Genomic DNA, 14,464 nt, shown 5'->3' with positions numbered 1-14,464 from the left:
TATACTGTAATCTCCAACATGGCAGGGACTGAAACGAATGACATATATTCTCTGTACAGTGTCGGCATAAATTAATGGCGCTATATAAATATATAATAATAACCAGTGTGTTCAATTCTCGAGCTTTCAGACTGTACCTCTGCAGCTACTAGTCTGGTGGAAGGGGGCTGTTTGCAGGTTACACTAGACCAGGCTTGGCCAACCTGTGGCTCTGCAGCTGTTGTGAAACTACAAGTCCCAGCATGCCTTGCCACAGTTTTGCTATTTGGGAATGCTAAAACTCTGGCAAGGCACGCTGGGACTTGTAGTTTCACAACAGCTGGAGAGCCACAGGTTGGCCAGGCCTGAGCTAGAGGGTAGGTCTGGATATGTGGAAAGTACATATACAGTAGAACTGATCCAGCAGTGAATCATGAATTGGGGAGGGGCGACCAGCCTCGGCTTTGCTTTGCTGCTTGCGCTGAGACCATGACTGGAAATTGAACTCATGACCATGGTACTTTTAGGCAGCAATGCTAACCACTATGCTGCCTGGTTGAGAGGACAAGCGGCTCTATATTGGATGACTGTCATTCAATCAGAAGCTGCAACTTCAGACAGTGCACCAGATCCCTCCTCTCAGCTTTTCAGCCAAGGTCCAAGTACAAAGTGGGGTTGGTCGGCGCCTGAATCCCAGAACGGTAGATGCCCGAGTGGCAGTCGCCCATCATTTTATAGTCTCAAAGAAGTAATTGTGTAAAATAGGTGAAAGTAAAATTATTACAGAAAAAATGTTTTTGTAATTATCTTTCTCTACATAATAAGTCATATAACAATATATATATATATATATATATATATATATATATATATATATAATAATAATAATAATAATAATCATATTATTTTGGGGCAGAAAAAAAAGTCTGGTTACTACTTACCTCTGTCTCCTGGTGTTCCTGGTTGGCCAGAACTGCCGGGAAATCCTGAAATCCCAGGGGATCCTTGTTCACCTGGTTGACCTGGAGGTCCCGGTCGGCCGGTTTCTCCTGGGGGCCCAGGAATACTTCTGACTGATGAAGACCCACTCGGTATTTGGTTTAGGAGTGAATTAAACCTGGCCATGTGGCCTGCAAGAAGAATTCACTAAGGTTTTAATTTGGGTGTCATTGGGATGATGTTAAACACATGTAGGTTATGTATGTACAGTATGTACGTACTGGAACTTAGCAAATGGCATTTGTTCCTCTTATCACTCAGAATTATTTACTTTGGTAGTTTGGATTTCTATCTTTCCAATAAAAATTAAATTTTGAAAAAAACAAAAACAAAAAATGTAACAATGGTGTTTTACTGTAATGTGTCTCAGGCTTTCCAGATAGCAGCACTGTAACGGGTGCGGATTACCAGATAGACTGTAAAAAGGTCGACAGTGTCTAGATAGGCACCAGATGTTAGACAGTCAATAGGACGACATGGACAGAAGGTTGACAGGGACAAAATGTCGACATGTAAGACGGTCGACAGGGTCAAAATGTTGACGTGAAAATGGTTGACGCAAAAAAAAATGGTCGACCCATGCTTTCTTTTATATTTTTTTTTTTAGTCCGAAACTTCACCCTAACCCTCCCCTTAGTGCCTAACCCTCCCTCCTGGTGCCTAACCATCGCGGGTCGGTGTCTGATCTTCACCATCTCTTCTAGTGCCTAACTCTAACCCTCCGGTAAGCGCCAAAAAAAAAAAAAAGTGTCCATCATCTTGTGTCCACCATTTTCATGTTGACCTTTGACCCTGTCGACCTTCTTACATGTCAACCTTTATTTAGTGTGTCAACCTTTTGTCCCTGTTGACTTTCTAACATCTGGTGTCTATCTAGACATTGTCAACCTTTTTACTGTCTATCTAGAGTCCGGAAACCCACTGTAACATAGGGTAGGTTATGAGAGGTGCTGCAGCATACAAACTGTGTTTGAAACACATGATTTCAATGAAGCAGTTCCCATGAAATTAAGTAGTTAGTAAGAAGATAGGATCAATATAATCTATTTGGGTTGGCCATGCAACAGAGAATATCACTCATTCCTATTGTATATTGGTCACTAGAAAGCTATATGAAGTTTATAGCGATCACAAGAATGGTCTCTGCATTTTATACCAGATACTAGAATGCTCTCTGTATTGCACAGAGGTCATTAGAATGCTCGCTGTATTGTGTAGCGTACACTAGAAATCAATCTGTATTATATAGAGATGTAAACTATACCAGGGTTGGGCAATAAGTGGCCCTCCAGCTGTTGTTAAACTATAAATCCCAGCATGCATTGCAACAGCTTTAGTATTGTCAAATAGGAAAACTGTGGCAGGGCATGTTGGGATGTGTATTTCTACAACAGCTGGGGGACGCTTATTGCCCACCCCTAGTCTATACATACATTTTACCTCCGTGCGCTACAAGTTGCGTTAAACATAATGCATGAGCACTGTGCAACTCAGTAGTGCAAAACATCTTTTCGTGCGAGAATTTTTACGCAAAGTGATGCGAATAGGACGTACAAGCAGCTTCTGCTGATTAAAATGATTTGTGGCATATGCCTTTATTCTGTGTGCGACTGCGGGTGTATCTGCATGCAAAATGCTACGTTTCAGCGGCTGTGACACTAACATGGCATTTCACATACAGATACAATGTATTACAATAATACATTGTATACATATATAATACTCAGCCTTGTGCAGAACCCACACAAACCATTGCATATCATATATCAGAATGTTCCCTGTATTGTAGAGAGCGATTATATTGTATAGAGTTGACTGGAAATCGATCTGTATTATATATTGAGATCACAAGAATGCTCTCTGTATTGTATAGTTTTCTCTATAAATTGGCCAATCTGAATGTTCCCTGTATTGTAGAGAGCTATTGTATTGCATAGAGTTAACTGGAAATATATCTGTATTATACAGTATACTGAGATCACAAGAATGCTCTCTGTATTGTATAGTGTTCTCTATATTATATATTGGCCAATCCGAATGTTCTCTGTATTGAATTAAGTTTATTAAGATGACTTCTGTATTGTATATATACTAGACAAACCACAGGTTTTGGCAAGACCATTTTCTATGGCAGCCTGCTGTTATTACACCCTGGTTTGCCCCCATACAAAAGCTGCCTTTGAATGGATTAGTAGTTGATCTATGCATCTTACACTTATGACAGAGTGCAGGGGATTGGATACTTACTTTGGATAATCTGTTCACACACCTGCCGAGCAATGACCCGCACCGTATTCTGTGACTGCGTGTCACCCTGCGATACGACAATGACATGTTAGAGTACACACAGCAAACATAACGGAACATAAGGTTAAGCCCAATGGCAGCCCGGCCAATCAGCATCCTTGATAATAGAGTCTATGCCTGTAGTCATTTGGTCTCCTCCTTACTGTATTTGGATAGTAACAATGATAATGTGTGGCTAGTATTGCTTCAGTGATACACTAATCTGTTCATCCTACAGGGTAATTGCATTTTAATAGAATTACTATTGACTGCAGGCAGAAAATGAGTTTTCAATTAACACAGCTACTTCTCAATAGTAATTAAATCACACTAGTGTATGATCTGTCTATGGCAGGGTTACCCCCAAACTCGGACCTTAGGGCACCCTAACAGTCCAGGTTTTAAGGATATCCATGATTGTTCACAGATGTTATGATCAAATTGGCTGAGGTTCTAATTAAGTAAATTGTGCTTAGGCATGGATATCCTTATAACCGGGACTGTTAGGGCGCTTTGATGGCCACGTTTGGGAACCAGTAGTATAGGGAATATGTATGAGATACTTACTCTTTCTCCTCTTTCCCCTTTTACACCTGGCTGTCCCTAAAATGAATAAAATACATATTATTATTATTATCATTATTATTATTTATTATTATTATTATTATTTTAACACAACATATAAATATTTCACAGTGCTGTACAGAAATACAATGAAGTGCCAAAAGTCATGGGATAGGTGCCTAGGACCCCCTTTGGCCCGGCCAAGTGCAGCAACTCGATGTGGCATCGAGTCCACAAGTGGACGGAAGACCTCTGGAGAGATGGTGACCCATGCCACCTGAATGGGTGTAGTAGGTATTACCGTTGGACGCAGGTTCAAATCCCGACAGCAGCAGCCCGGCAAGGGTGAAAATCCTGATCGTCCCTAAGGTAAGTATCGGTAACCTAATTTCCCCTCCTAACCCTAACCCTCCCTTAGGGGTGCCAAACTCTAACCTCCCCCCCCCAAGTGCCTAACCCTAATCCCCCCTCTAAGTGCCTAAACCTAACCTCCCTTCCCCGCCGCCTAAACCTAAGTCCCCCGGGGGGGGTGCCTAACCCTAACCTCCCCCCGGGCATGCCTAACCCTAACCCCCCCCTTTCCCTAGTCTAACACTAACCTCCCGTGGGGGATGTCTAACCCTAAGTCCCCGCCAGGAGTCCTAAACCTAAAGCGGCTGTCCGCGCCCGGCATCAATTTGATTGGATGCCCGGGCGTCGGTCTTCCGCCAACTGGGTAATGACAGGCATCTAGATTTAGACACCGGTCATTAGTACCACACCGGGATTAGAACGTCTGGATTTAGACCATTGGCTTCCAAACTACATCCCCACCTGAATAGCTTCCCACAGCTTCCCGATATTTGTAAGTGCAGGATTTTAGGTGCAAATGGACCTCTCCACCACGTTGGGTTCAAGTCAGGCGACCGTGGTGGCCACACTATTCGTCAGAACTCTCCAGAATGCTCCTAGAGTCATTTCTGGATAAATTGGGACCGATGACAGGGTGCATTATCCTACCTGAATATTCCATCGTTGTGGGGGTACATGAAGTCCATGAAGGGCTGCAAATGGTCATCAACCAATGCAACATAGCAGTTATCGATCAAGGACATGTTAAGGTGGACCGGACCCAACCCATGCCACGTGAACACACCCCACACCATTATGGAATGCCTCAGTCTGGGCAGCCACTCCCCCGGCATGCCCACCAAAGGGGGCGTGCTGTCACTCACTATCGACAGCACGCCCCTTTTGGTGCGAGACCCGGAGCGACGGTTTGCTCGCGAGCGGGTCTGAATTAGGCCCTCAGTCTGGATTCCTGCTGCCTCTATTCCCCTACTCACATCATGTCACTATTCCTTTCACAGCCCTGTCCTCAGTAATAAATCACTCATCTACTGATATACTCTGTGCTGCTGGGGGGCCTACTCCTTCCACTATATAACTCTCAGTCTGTGGCTTCCTGCTGCCTCTATTCCCCTCCTCACATCATGTCACTGCCCCTGTCACATGCAGCCCTGTCCTCACTAACACATCACTCATCTCCTGATATACTATGTGCTGCTGGGGGGGGTGCTACTCCTTCCACTATATAACTCTCAGGGCCTAATTCAGACCCGCTCGCGAGCGCTGAGCGCTCGCGAGCGCTGAGCGCTCGCAAGCTGGTCGATGTTGGCCCAGTGCGCATGCGCACGACGGAAGCGGCTCCGACGTGCGCATGCACGAGACCAGGATAGCGACGGGCAAGCCGTCGCTCCGGGTCTCGCTACAAAGGGGGCGTGCTGTCGATGGTGATTGACAGCACGCCCCCTTTGGTGGACGTGCGGGGGGCGTGGCTGCCCAGACGGAGGCGTTCCCATGGGAATGCCTACCGTCTGAGGCCGGCCCCACTGACATCACAAGTGATGTCTGTGGGAGTGCTCTCGGCTCTGATAGAGCCAAAAGCACTCTAGGGCTTGCGGCAACGAGACCCTACCACAAGGGTCTCGTCGCAAGCCCGATGGTCGCGATGGTCTTGACCATCGCGACCATCTTCCTGGCCGCTCGCTATAGCTGTTGATGGTCACCCACAGCTAAACGAGCGGCCAGGAGGCCGCTCTAAAAATTAAGAAGGACGGCCCTGATTCAGAGAGAGCGCTCTGTCAGAGCGTCCGGCTCTGAATCAGGGCCTCTGGGTCGATGGTGCCCTAGTGCGCATGCCTAGTGATAGAGCCAAAAGCACTCCTGGGCTTGCGGCAGCGAGACCCTACCGCAGGGTCTCGTCGCAAGCCCGATGGTCGGTGGCTTTTTGGCCTCTCGCATAAGCTGTGGGTGGCCACCCACAGCTATGCAAGCGGCCAGGAGGCCGCTCCAATAACAGGTAGGAGGGCCCTGATTCAGAGCGAGCGCTCTTGTCAGAGCGTCCGGCTCTGAATCAGGCCCTCTTTTCCTTAATATAGTACTAGTATTTTTGATCCACCATTTGCCGGGTCACTATCTAATGTGGCCTCAAACCCCCCCCCTCTCCCCCTTCCCCAGTGCAGGGGCGTCCAAATTAAGGGAATGATTCTGTAAGGATCGTAATAGCAAAGCTGCACGCAGGCTATAGATATGATGTATGCATGCAGGCAGCTTTGCAATTGCAATCCTTTGCAGATATGGTAATACACAGGAGGCATCACGCCCCCTGTGCATTACTTAACCGAGCTGCGTTCAACGCAGCATCAGTTAATCTGCGTACCATTGGCTGGCTGCGGTCACCCATAGTGTCCCGCTGCCGGCCGCCGCAATTTAGAGGATGTGGCCAGAAATCTCCGTCACCTGACGGCGATCCTGGCCTCTTCCCTCTTCCCCAACAGCGGCGACACACCTCCATTCCGGGTAACGGAGGCTGTCGTCGCCCCCTCCTCGCCCCTAAATGGCAGCAGACTGTCAATCACTGACAGTCTGCAAGCGGACTCGCAGAACGGGTCTGGCGCCTGCACAGATTCCCAAACATCGGGAATCTGCGTTCAGCAGTGCACTGGCATGCACAGCTGAATAAGGCCTTAAGTCCACCTACTCCAAAGCGGTCCTCTGACTGGACTGCAATTTGGAGTGTTCCACAGCTACACCCCGACACCTCCACCATGGCTGCCTATATCTGCCTAATGGTAGCAACGGCCCTGACCGCAGGTTACTTCTGTGGAGAATAGGAACTATGTCATGAGAAAATTATGGTCCTGGGTAGTGACTGAGGAAGGACTGTATACCAGGAGCAATCCTGTATGATGGGGGCAAGGAGCATGGGAACCAGGAACAGTTTCTTAGGAGGAGGAGGGATACCATAACCTGAGTATAATACAAACCACAGTCATTATCTGAGGAGAACATAGCCTGCAGACAAAGGGCCTTATTCAGAGTTGTGCTCAAACCCAAAAGTTTGCTTACAACTCCGATGGTGGGTGGATGCACAGGCCCCGAAGTGCGTACGTGCAGAACAAGTACTACGAGATTGCACATAGCGTCCCCCAAGCAGCAGCAGCATGATTGATATGCTGCGGCCATTTGGGGGCAGGGGCCGGGCAGAGCTGCCTAAGATTCCAAAAAATGAGGCTTTGGTCCAGTACTCTGGGAGTACCGACGTAAGTGTCTGTGTCTGACGCTCGCGATATTGATCCAATCCTGCATCTTTCGGATGCAGGATTCGGAGATGCACGTAGTGGGCGGCTTTTTTCTTCAGGTCCCTCCTTGGCATATTGTGGCACAGCAGCTGGGTCCATCTGTGATCACGCTCAAAGACACAACCCCGCTGGTGGCATTAGTATAGCAGCGTCTCAGGGCAGTGAGTGACATGGCAATCTAGATAATTGTATTAGTATTAGCATTGATTAGAATCATTTTTACTCAGCAAAGAATGAATACCCAATGGCTGAGAGGATAACTGAGCAAAGAATTTGTGGCCCTCTGTACCAAGGGCCTCATTCAGAGATTTACGGTAATGCAATCGCAGCTGCATTCTCTCACGGATCGCAGTTGCTAAAATATGCTAATGAGTTCCAAAGCACAGCCGAGTGTAGGGGCACCCACTGCTTCCTTCTTATATCCGTCCGATAACACGCAATATCATAAACATCGGTACTATCGACGCACATCGGTCAGTCACCCAGCATGTAAGTCACGTCTGACCAGCCACAAACACTGCAGCTCTCCTCACTCGCAGAGCGCTCTCATACTGCACAGGGGATCTCAATATCTAATTTATGCATGCCCATGTAATGGCGTTTTAAACGGTCAGACACGCCTGTGTTCGTCTAACCACCTCAAACGCTGACTGCCTGTCACTCACGTTATGAATGGTTCCTATTTAAAGACGTAATCGCGTTGGGATTGCGGTGTGTGAGCAGTGCAGCGTTCACGCATGTGCAAAAAAAAGGTATGGACACCCCTGACCCTGTGTCTCACCATCCCTCATTGTCATCTCCAGCCACAAGCCACAAAGCATTCACTATGACGTGGACGGGAAGCGGGAGAGCCTGCCACCATGGCGAGTTACTGCTTACATTGTTTTCAGTCAGTGGAGGTCATTTCCAAACTGCACAATATGTAAGTATGCGACTACTGATCCCATGCTCCTAACCGCATAGAGGGTCTCATTCAGGCCCGCTCGCAAGCGCCTGAGCGTTCGCAAGCGGGTCGATGTTTGGCTGCGCGTGCGCAAGCCCCGGAGCAAGAGAGAAATTCGCTTGCTCCGGGGCTCACTACAAAAGGAGTGGCTGTCGACAGCTCGACCTGTTTTGTAGGCGTGTCGGGGGGGTGGCTGCCCAGATGGAGGCGTTTCCATGAGAACGCCTGCCGTTTGTGGGCGGCCCCACTGACATCACCAGTGGGGTCAGTGAGAGAGCTTCCGGCTCTATTAGCTCGTCTGCCGCAAGCTCTCTCTGGAGCTTGCGGCAGACGAGACTCTACCACAAGGGTCTCGTCGCAAGCCCCGATGGTCGCGATGGTCTTAACCATCGTGACCATCATCCTGGCCGCTCGTTAAGGCTGTGGGTTACCACCCACAGCCTAGCAAGCGGCCAGGAGGCCGGATCATTTTTTAGATGCGGCCACCCTCATTCAGAGCGAGCGCTCGCATTTTGCGAGCGGCTCTGCATGAGGTCCAGTGTACAAATCCCAGCTCTTTATGGTGGGAATCCAGTACAATTGCGCACACTGCATGTCCCCCTTCCCTTTGAATGTTGCGCAGACCATTTGCACCTACAGTAGTATAGGGCGGGTGCAAGTGCGTAGGGATAATGGTGGCAGCTATGAAAGTAAGTGCATGGATAGACGCAGTCCACTCGCATAGAGCGAATATCCACGTTTTATTCCTTGCACGCAGCGTGGGAACAATTGCGGCTGAGGTGCGTTCATGTCTTCATCGCCTCCATGATGCTCTGATTTTGCCCTCTGCCGGCTATTGTCACTATTAATCGGTTCACGGTTAAATCCGGTTAAGGAAAAGGTGACTCTGACTTGAGAAGATTTGCGGTATAATTCCATTGTACATTGTGGTCCCTTGAAAAAGGTTTTCTGTGTAATTATCCTGCGTTAGACTAATTATTGGTTCTGCCCCAAGGTGCCATAGAGACAATGGAATAGTGTGAGCATTGCTTAGACAGCTGAGCGACATTACAGTGCACAGATGCTTCCTGCATCATTTCACCCTGAAACCTCCCCAGTGCTGTCAGTCTATAGCAATTTCCTGGCTGGGACCCTCCTGATGCTTTGCTCCGGGTATTTCATATTTGTACAGGCTTTACAAACGTCTACCGAAAGCTGGAAAAACACGGCAATATTTACTGACGTTCCGTCGCTGTGAGGACTAGATTTAAGTCATATAAAGGGGATTCTGTCCCCGCAGCCAAGCCGCACTAAGTATATGTCTGTTCTGGATTCTAACAAAAGTTTGCAACAGAAAAAGTGGCCAATGTCAGCCGTATTCAGCACTGCACGGGAATCTGCGCAGGCGCGCAACCTGTACTGCTCATGTGCATTCCGGGTCCTGCGTGATCGCACGCAGACGGGCAGCAGACTGCCAGTGATTGACAGTCTGCTGCCATTTGTGGGCGGAAGGGGGCCTCTTTCTCTCATCTGCGGCGGCTGGCTTGCATGGCCCCATGGGTCACTTAGCCGGCCGATGTTCTCGCAGATTATTCGATGCTGCGTTGGACAACGCAGCTCGGATAAGTCATGCATGCAAGTGGCGTGAGGCCTCCTGCTGCATTACCATATTTGCAAGGAAGGAATTGCAAAGCTGCTTGCGTGCAGCTTTGCAATTCCGTCCTCAGCTGAATCAGGCCCTGTGTGTCAATGTGATGCATTTCCAGCGATGGATCAGATGTATGCACTAGCAATCTTCATCCGTGTACGGATTCCTATTCTGGCGCTCGGTCAGTCGCTAAATTTCTTACTTTGGCCTATGCACATTTTGCAGATATACATGAGATCCGTATGTATTTTTCACTTGAATCAGCCCCGAACTATCTATTTACTGGGCTGGTGCAGCCCTGGACACTCCTTAGGGCCAGTAACTGCACACAGCAGTGGTGTTTGCTAGGGCTGGAGTGTACTGAAACTAAAGGTTAAAGTTAGCCTCGTGAGCGGCAGTACGCTCGCAAGCTGGTCGATGTTCCCCCACTGCGCATGCGCACGACGGAGGGAGCTCCGTGGTGCGCATGTGCGAGACCCGGCGAGCGACGGGCTCTCCATCGCTCCGGGTCTCGCACCAAAGGGGGTAGTGCTGTCAATGGTGACTGACAGCACGCCCCCTTTGGTGGGAGTGCCGGGGGCGTGCCTGCCAGACGGAGGCGTTCCCATGGGAACACCTACCGTCTCAAGCCGGCCCCACTAAAATCACTAGTGATGTCAGTGGGAGTGATTTTGGCTCTGATAGCGCCAAAATCACTCCAAGGCTTGCGGCAGCGAAACCCTACCGCAGGGTCTCCGTCGCAAGCCCGATGGTCGCGATGGTCAAGACCATCGCGACCATCATCATGGATGCTCGCTATAGCTGTGGGTGGTCACCCACAGCAATGCGAGCGTCCATGAGGACGCTCCAAAAAAAGGTAGGAGGGCCCTGATTCAGAGCGAGCGCTCTGATCAGAGCGTTCAGCTCTGAACCAGGCCCTTTGATTCTGTGTACCAATAAGAGATGCTTGCCAGCAGCCAATCGGTCTGCATCTTGTTTATGGTGGACAATCTCTTACACATGGATTTGATGTTCTTTGATTATTATTTATAGTATACAGTATAGACTCAGGTAAGTTGCATTATACACCCCTGATGAAGTTAGACTGTCACAATTTCACAGTGACATTGATGAAACCTACTTTTGATAACAAATAGGATAGATGGATAGATAAAGATAGCTAGACAAACACATACTGTAGATAGATAAGATATAGATGAGAGATAGATAAGAGACAGACAAGACAAGATAGATAGATGGACAAATAAAGACAGACAGACAGGCGGATTCACTAGCTGACTTTCTCCGGCATTGGCTGGGTTACGTTTGTTTTTGGTTTTATTCCTCTCCTGTCTTAATCACTCTCCTTCTCTCAGGTCTCTCTCCCCTTCAAACACCAAGTAGACTCACTTCGAGTGGTGACACCCGATGCGGCACTCAGTTTTTCAACGTGCGCCGAAGGTGGCTTCTCCACCGCAAACGCCTTCCAAAAGTCATAATATACAGACACTCCTTCCCTATGACATAATATACAGACACTCCTTCCCTATGTCATACTATACAGACACTCCTTCCCTATGACATCAAATACAGACACTCCTTCCCTATGACATATTATACAGACACTCCTTCCCTATGACATACTATACAGACACTCCTTCCCTATGACATACTATACAGACACTCCTTCCCTATGACATAATATACAGAAACTCCTTCACCATGTCATAATATGCAGACACTCCATCCCTATGTCATAATATACAGACACTCCATCCCTATGTCATAATATACAGACACTCCTTCCCTATGTCATGATATACAGACACTCCTACCCTATGTCATAATATACAGACACTCCTTCCCTATGACATAATATACAGACGCTCCTTCCCTATGTCATAATATACAGACGCTCCTTCCCTATGACATAATATACAGACGCTCCTTTCCTATGACATAATATACAGGCGCTCCTTCCCTATGTCATAATATACAGACGCTCCTTCCCTATGACATAATATACAGGCACTCCTTCCCTATGACATAATATACAGGCACTCCTTCCCTATGACATAATATACAGGCACTCCTTCCCTATGACATAATATACAGGCACTCCTTCCCTATGACATAATATACAGACACTCCTTCCATATGACATAATATACAGGCACTCCTTCCCTATGACATAATATACAGACACTCCTTCCCTGTGACATAATATACAGACACTCCTTCCCTGTGACATAATATACAGACACTCCTTCCCTGTGACATAATATACAGACACTCCTTGCCTGTGACATAATATACAGACACTCCTTCCCTGTGACATAATATACAGACCCGTATTCCCTATGACATAATAGACAGACACTCCTTCCTTATGACATAATAGACAGACACTCCTTCCCTATGACATAATAGACAGACACTCCTTCCCTGTGACATAATATACAGGCACTCCTTCCCTATGACATAATATACAGACACTCCTTCCCTGTGACATAATATACAGACACTCCTTCCCTGTGACATAATATACAGACACTCCTTCCCTGTGACATAATATACAGACACTCCTTCCCTGTGACATAATATACAGACACTCCTTCCCTGTGACATAATATACAGACACTCCTTCCCTGTGACATAATATACAGACACTCCTTGCCTGTGACATAATATACAGACACTCCTTCCCTGTGACATAATATACAGACACTCCTTCCCTGTGACATAATATACAGACACTCCTTCCCTGTGACATAATATACAGACACTCCTTGCCTGTGACATAATATACAGACACTCCTTCCCTGTGACATAATATACAGACCCGTATTCCCTATGACATAATAGACAGACACTCCTTCCCTGTGACATAATAGACAGACACTCCTTCCCTATGACATAATAGACAGACACTCCTTCCCTATGACATACTATACAGACACTCCTTCCCTGTGACATAATATACAGACACTCCTTCCCTATTTCATACTATACAGACAATCCTTCCCTATGTCATACTATACAGGCACTCCTTCCCTATGACATAATATACAGACACTCCTTCCCTATGTCATACTATACAGGCACTTCTTCCCTATGACATACTATACAGAAACTCCTTCCCTATGTCATACTATACAGACACTCCTTCCCTATGTCATACTATACAGACACTCCTTCCCTATGACATACTATACAGACACTCCTTCCCTGTCTCATACTATACAGACAATCCTTCACTATGTCATACTATACAGACACTCCTTCCCTATGACATTCTATACAGACACTCCTTCCCTGTGTCATACTATACAGACACTCCTTCCGTATGACATACTATACAGACACTCCTTCCCTATGTCATACTATACAGGCACTCCTTCCCTATGTCATACTATACAGACACTCCTTCCCTAAGTCATACTATACAGGCACTCCTTCCCTATGTCATACTATACAGACACTCCTTCCCTATGACATACTATACAGGCACTCCTTCCCTATGACATAATATAGACACTCCTTCCCTATGACATAATATACAGACGCTCCTTCCCTATGTCATAATATACAGACGCTCCTTCCCTATGACATAATATACAGACGCTCCTTCCCTATGACATAATATACAGACGCTCCTTCCCTATGACATAATATACAGGCGCTCCTTCCCTATGTCATAATATACAGGCACTCCTTCCCTATGTCATAATATACAGACGCTCCTTCCCTATGACATAATATACAGGCACTCCTTCCCTATGACATAATATACAGGCACTCCTTCCCTATGACATAATATACAGGCACTCCTTCCCTATGACATAATATACAGACACTCCTTCCCTATGACATAATATACAGGCACTCCTTCCCTATGACATAATATACAGACACTCCTTCCCTGTGACATAATATACAGACACTCCTTCCCTGTGACATAATATACAGACACTCCTTCCCTGTGACATAATATACAGACACTCCTTGCCTGTGACATAATATACAGACACTCCTTCCCTGTGACATAAAATACAGACCCGTATTCCCTATGACATAATAGACAGACACTCCTTCCTTATGACATAATAGAAGGTGGCTTCTCCACCGCAAACGCCTTCCAAAAGTCATAATATACAGACACTCCTTCCCTATGACATAATATACAGACACTCCTTCCCTATGTCATACTATACAGACACTCCTTCCCTATGACATCAAATACAGACACTCCTTCCCTATGACATATTATACAGACACTCCTTCTCTATGACATACTATACAGACACTCCTTCCCTATGACATACTATACAGACACTCCTTCCCTATGACATAATATACAGAAACTCCTTCACCATGTCATAATATACAGACACTCCATCCCTATGTCATAATATACAGACACTCCATCCCTATGTCATAATATACAGACACTCCTTCCCTATG

General features: G+C 46.9%; 1 protein-coding gene across 3 annotated transcripts in view; it reads right to left on the bottom strand.

Moving 5' to 3' along the window:
* The window catches only part of COL14A1 (collagen type XIV alpha 1 chain), a 254,844-nt gene that overhangs the window by 13,046 nt on the left and 227,334 nt on the right, over positions 1-14,464 (bottom strand). For all 3 annotated transcript variants that reach the window (XM_088450204.1, XM_088450206.1, XM_088450205.1), the window contains 3 exons: positions 3,832-3,867; positions 3,226-3,292; positions 921-1,109 (listed from right to left, as the gene is read on the bottom strand). In XM_088450204.1, the coding sequence (XP_088306330.1) occupies positions 921-1,109; positions 3,226-3,292; positions 3,832-3,867 (292 nt within the window). The remainder of the gene's footprint in view (positions 1-920; positions 1,110-3,225; positions 3,293-3,831; positions 3,868-14,464) is intronic.

The sequence above is a fragment of the Taudactylus pleione genome, unplaced genomic scaffold, assembly GCF_031769625.1.
Source record: "Taudactylus pleione unplaced genomic scaffold, aTauple2 ptg000510l, whole genome shotgun sequence".
NCBI lineage: Eukaryota > Metazoa > Chordata > Amphibia > Anura > Myobatrachidae > Taudactylus > Taudactylus pleione.
The sequence above is the reverse complement of the archived record's forward strand: the minus strand, read 5'-3'. Positions and strand labels throughout refer to the sequence as shown.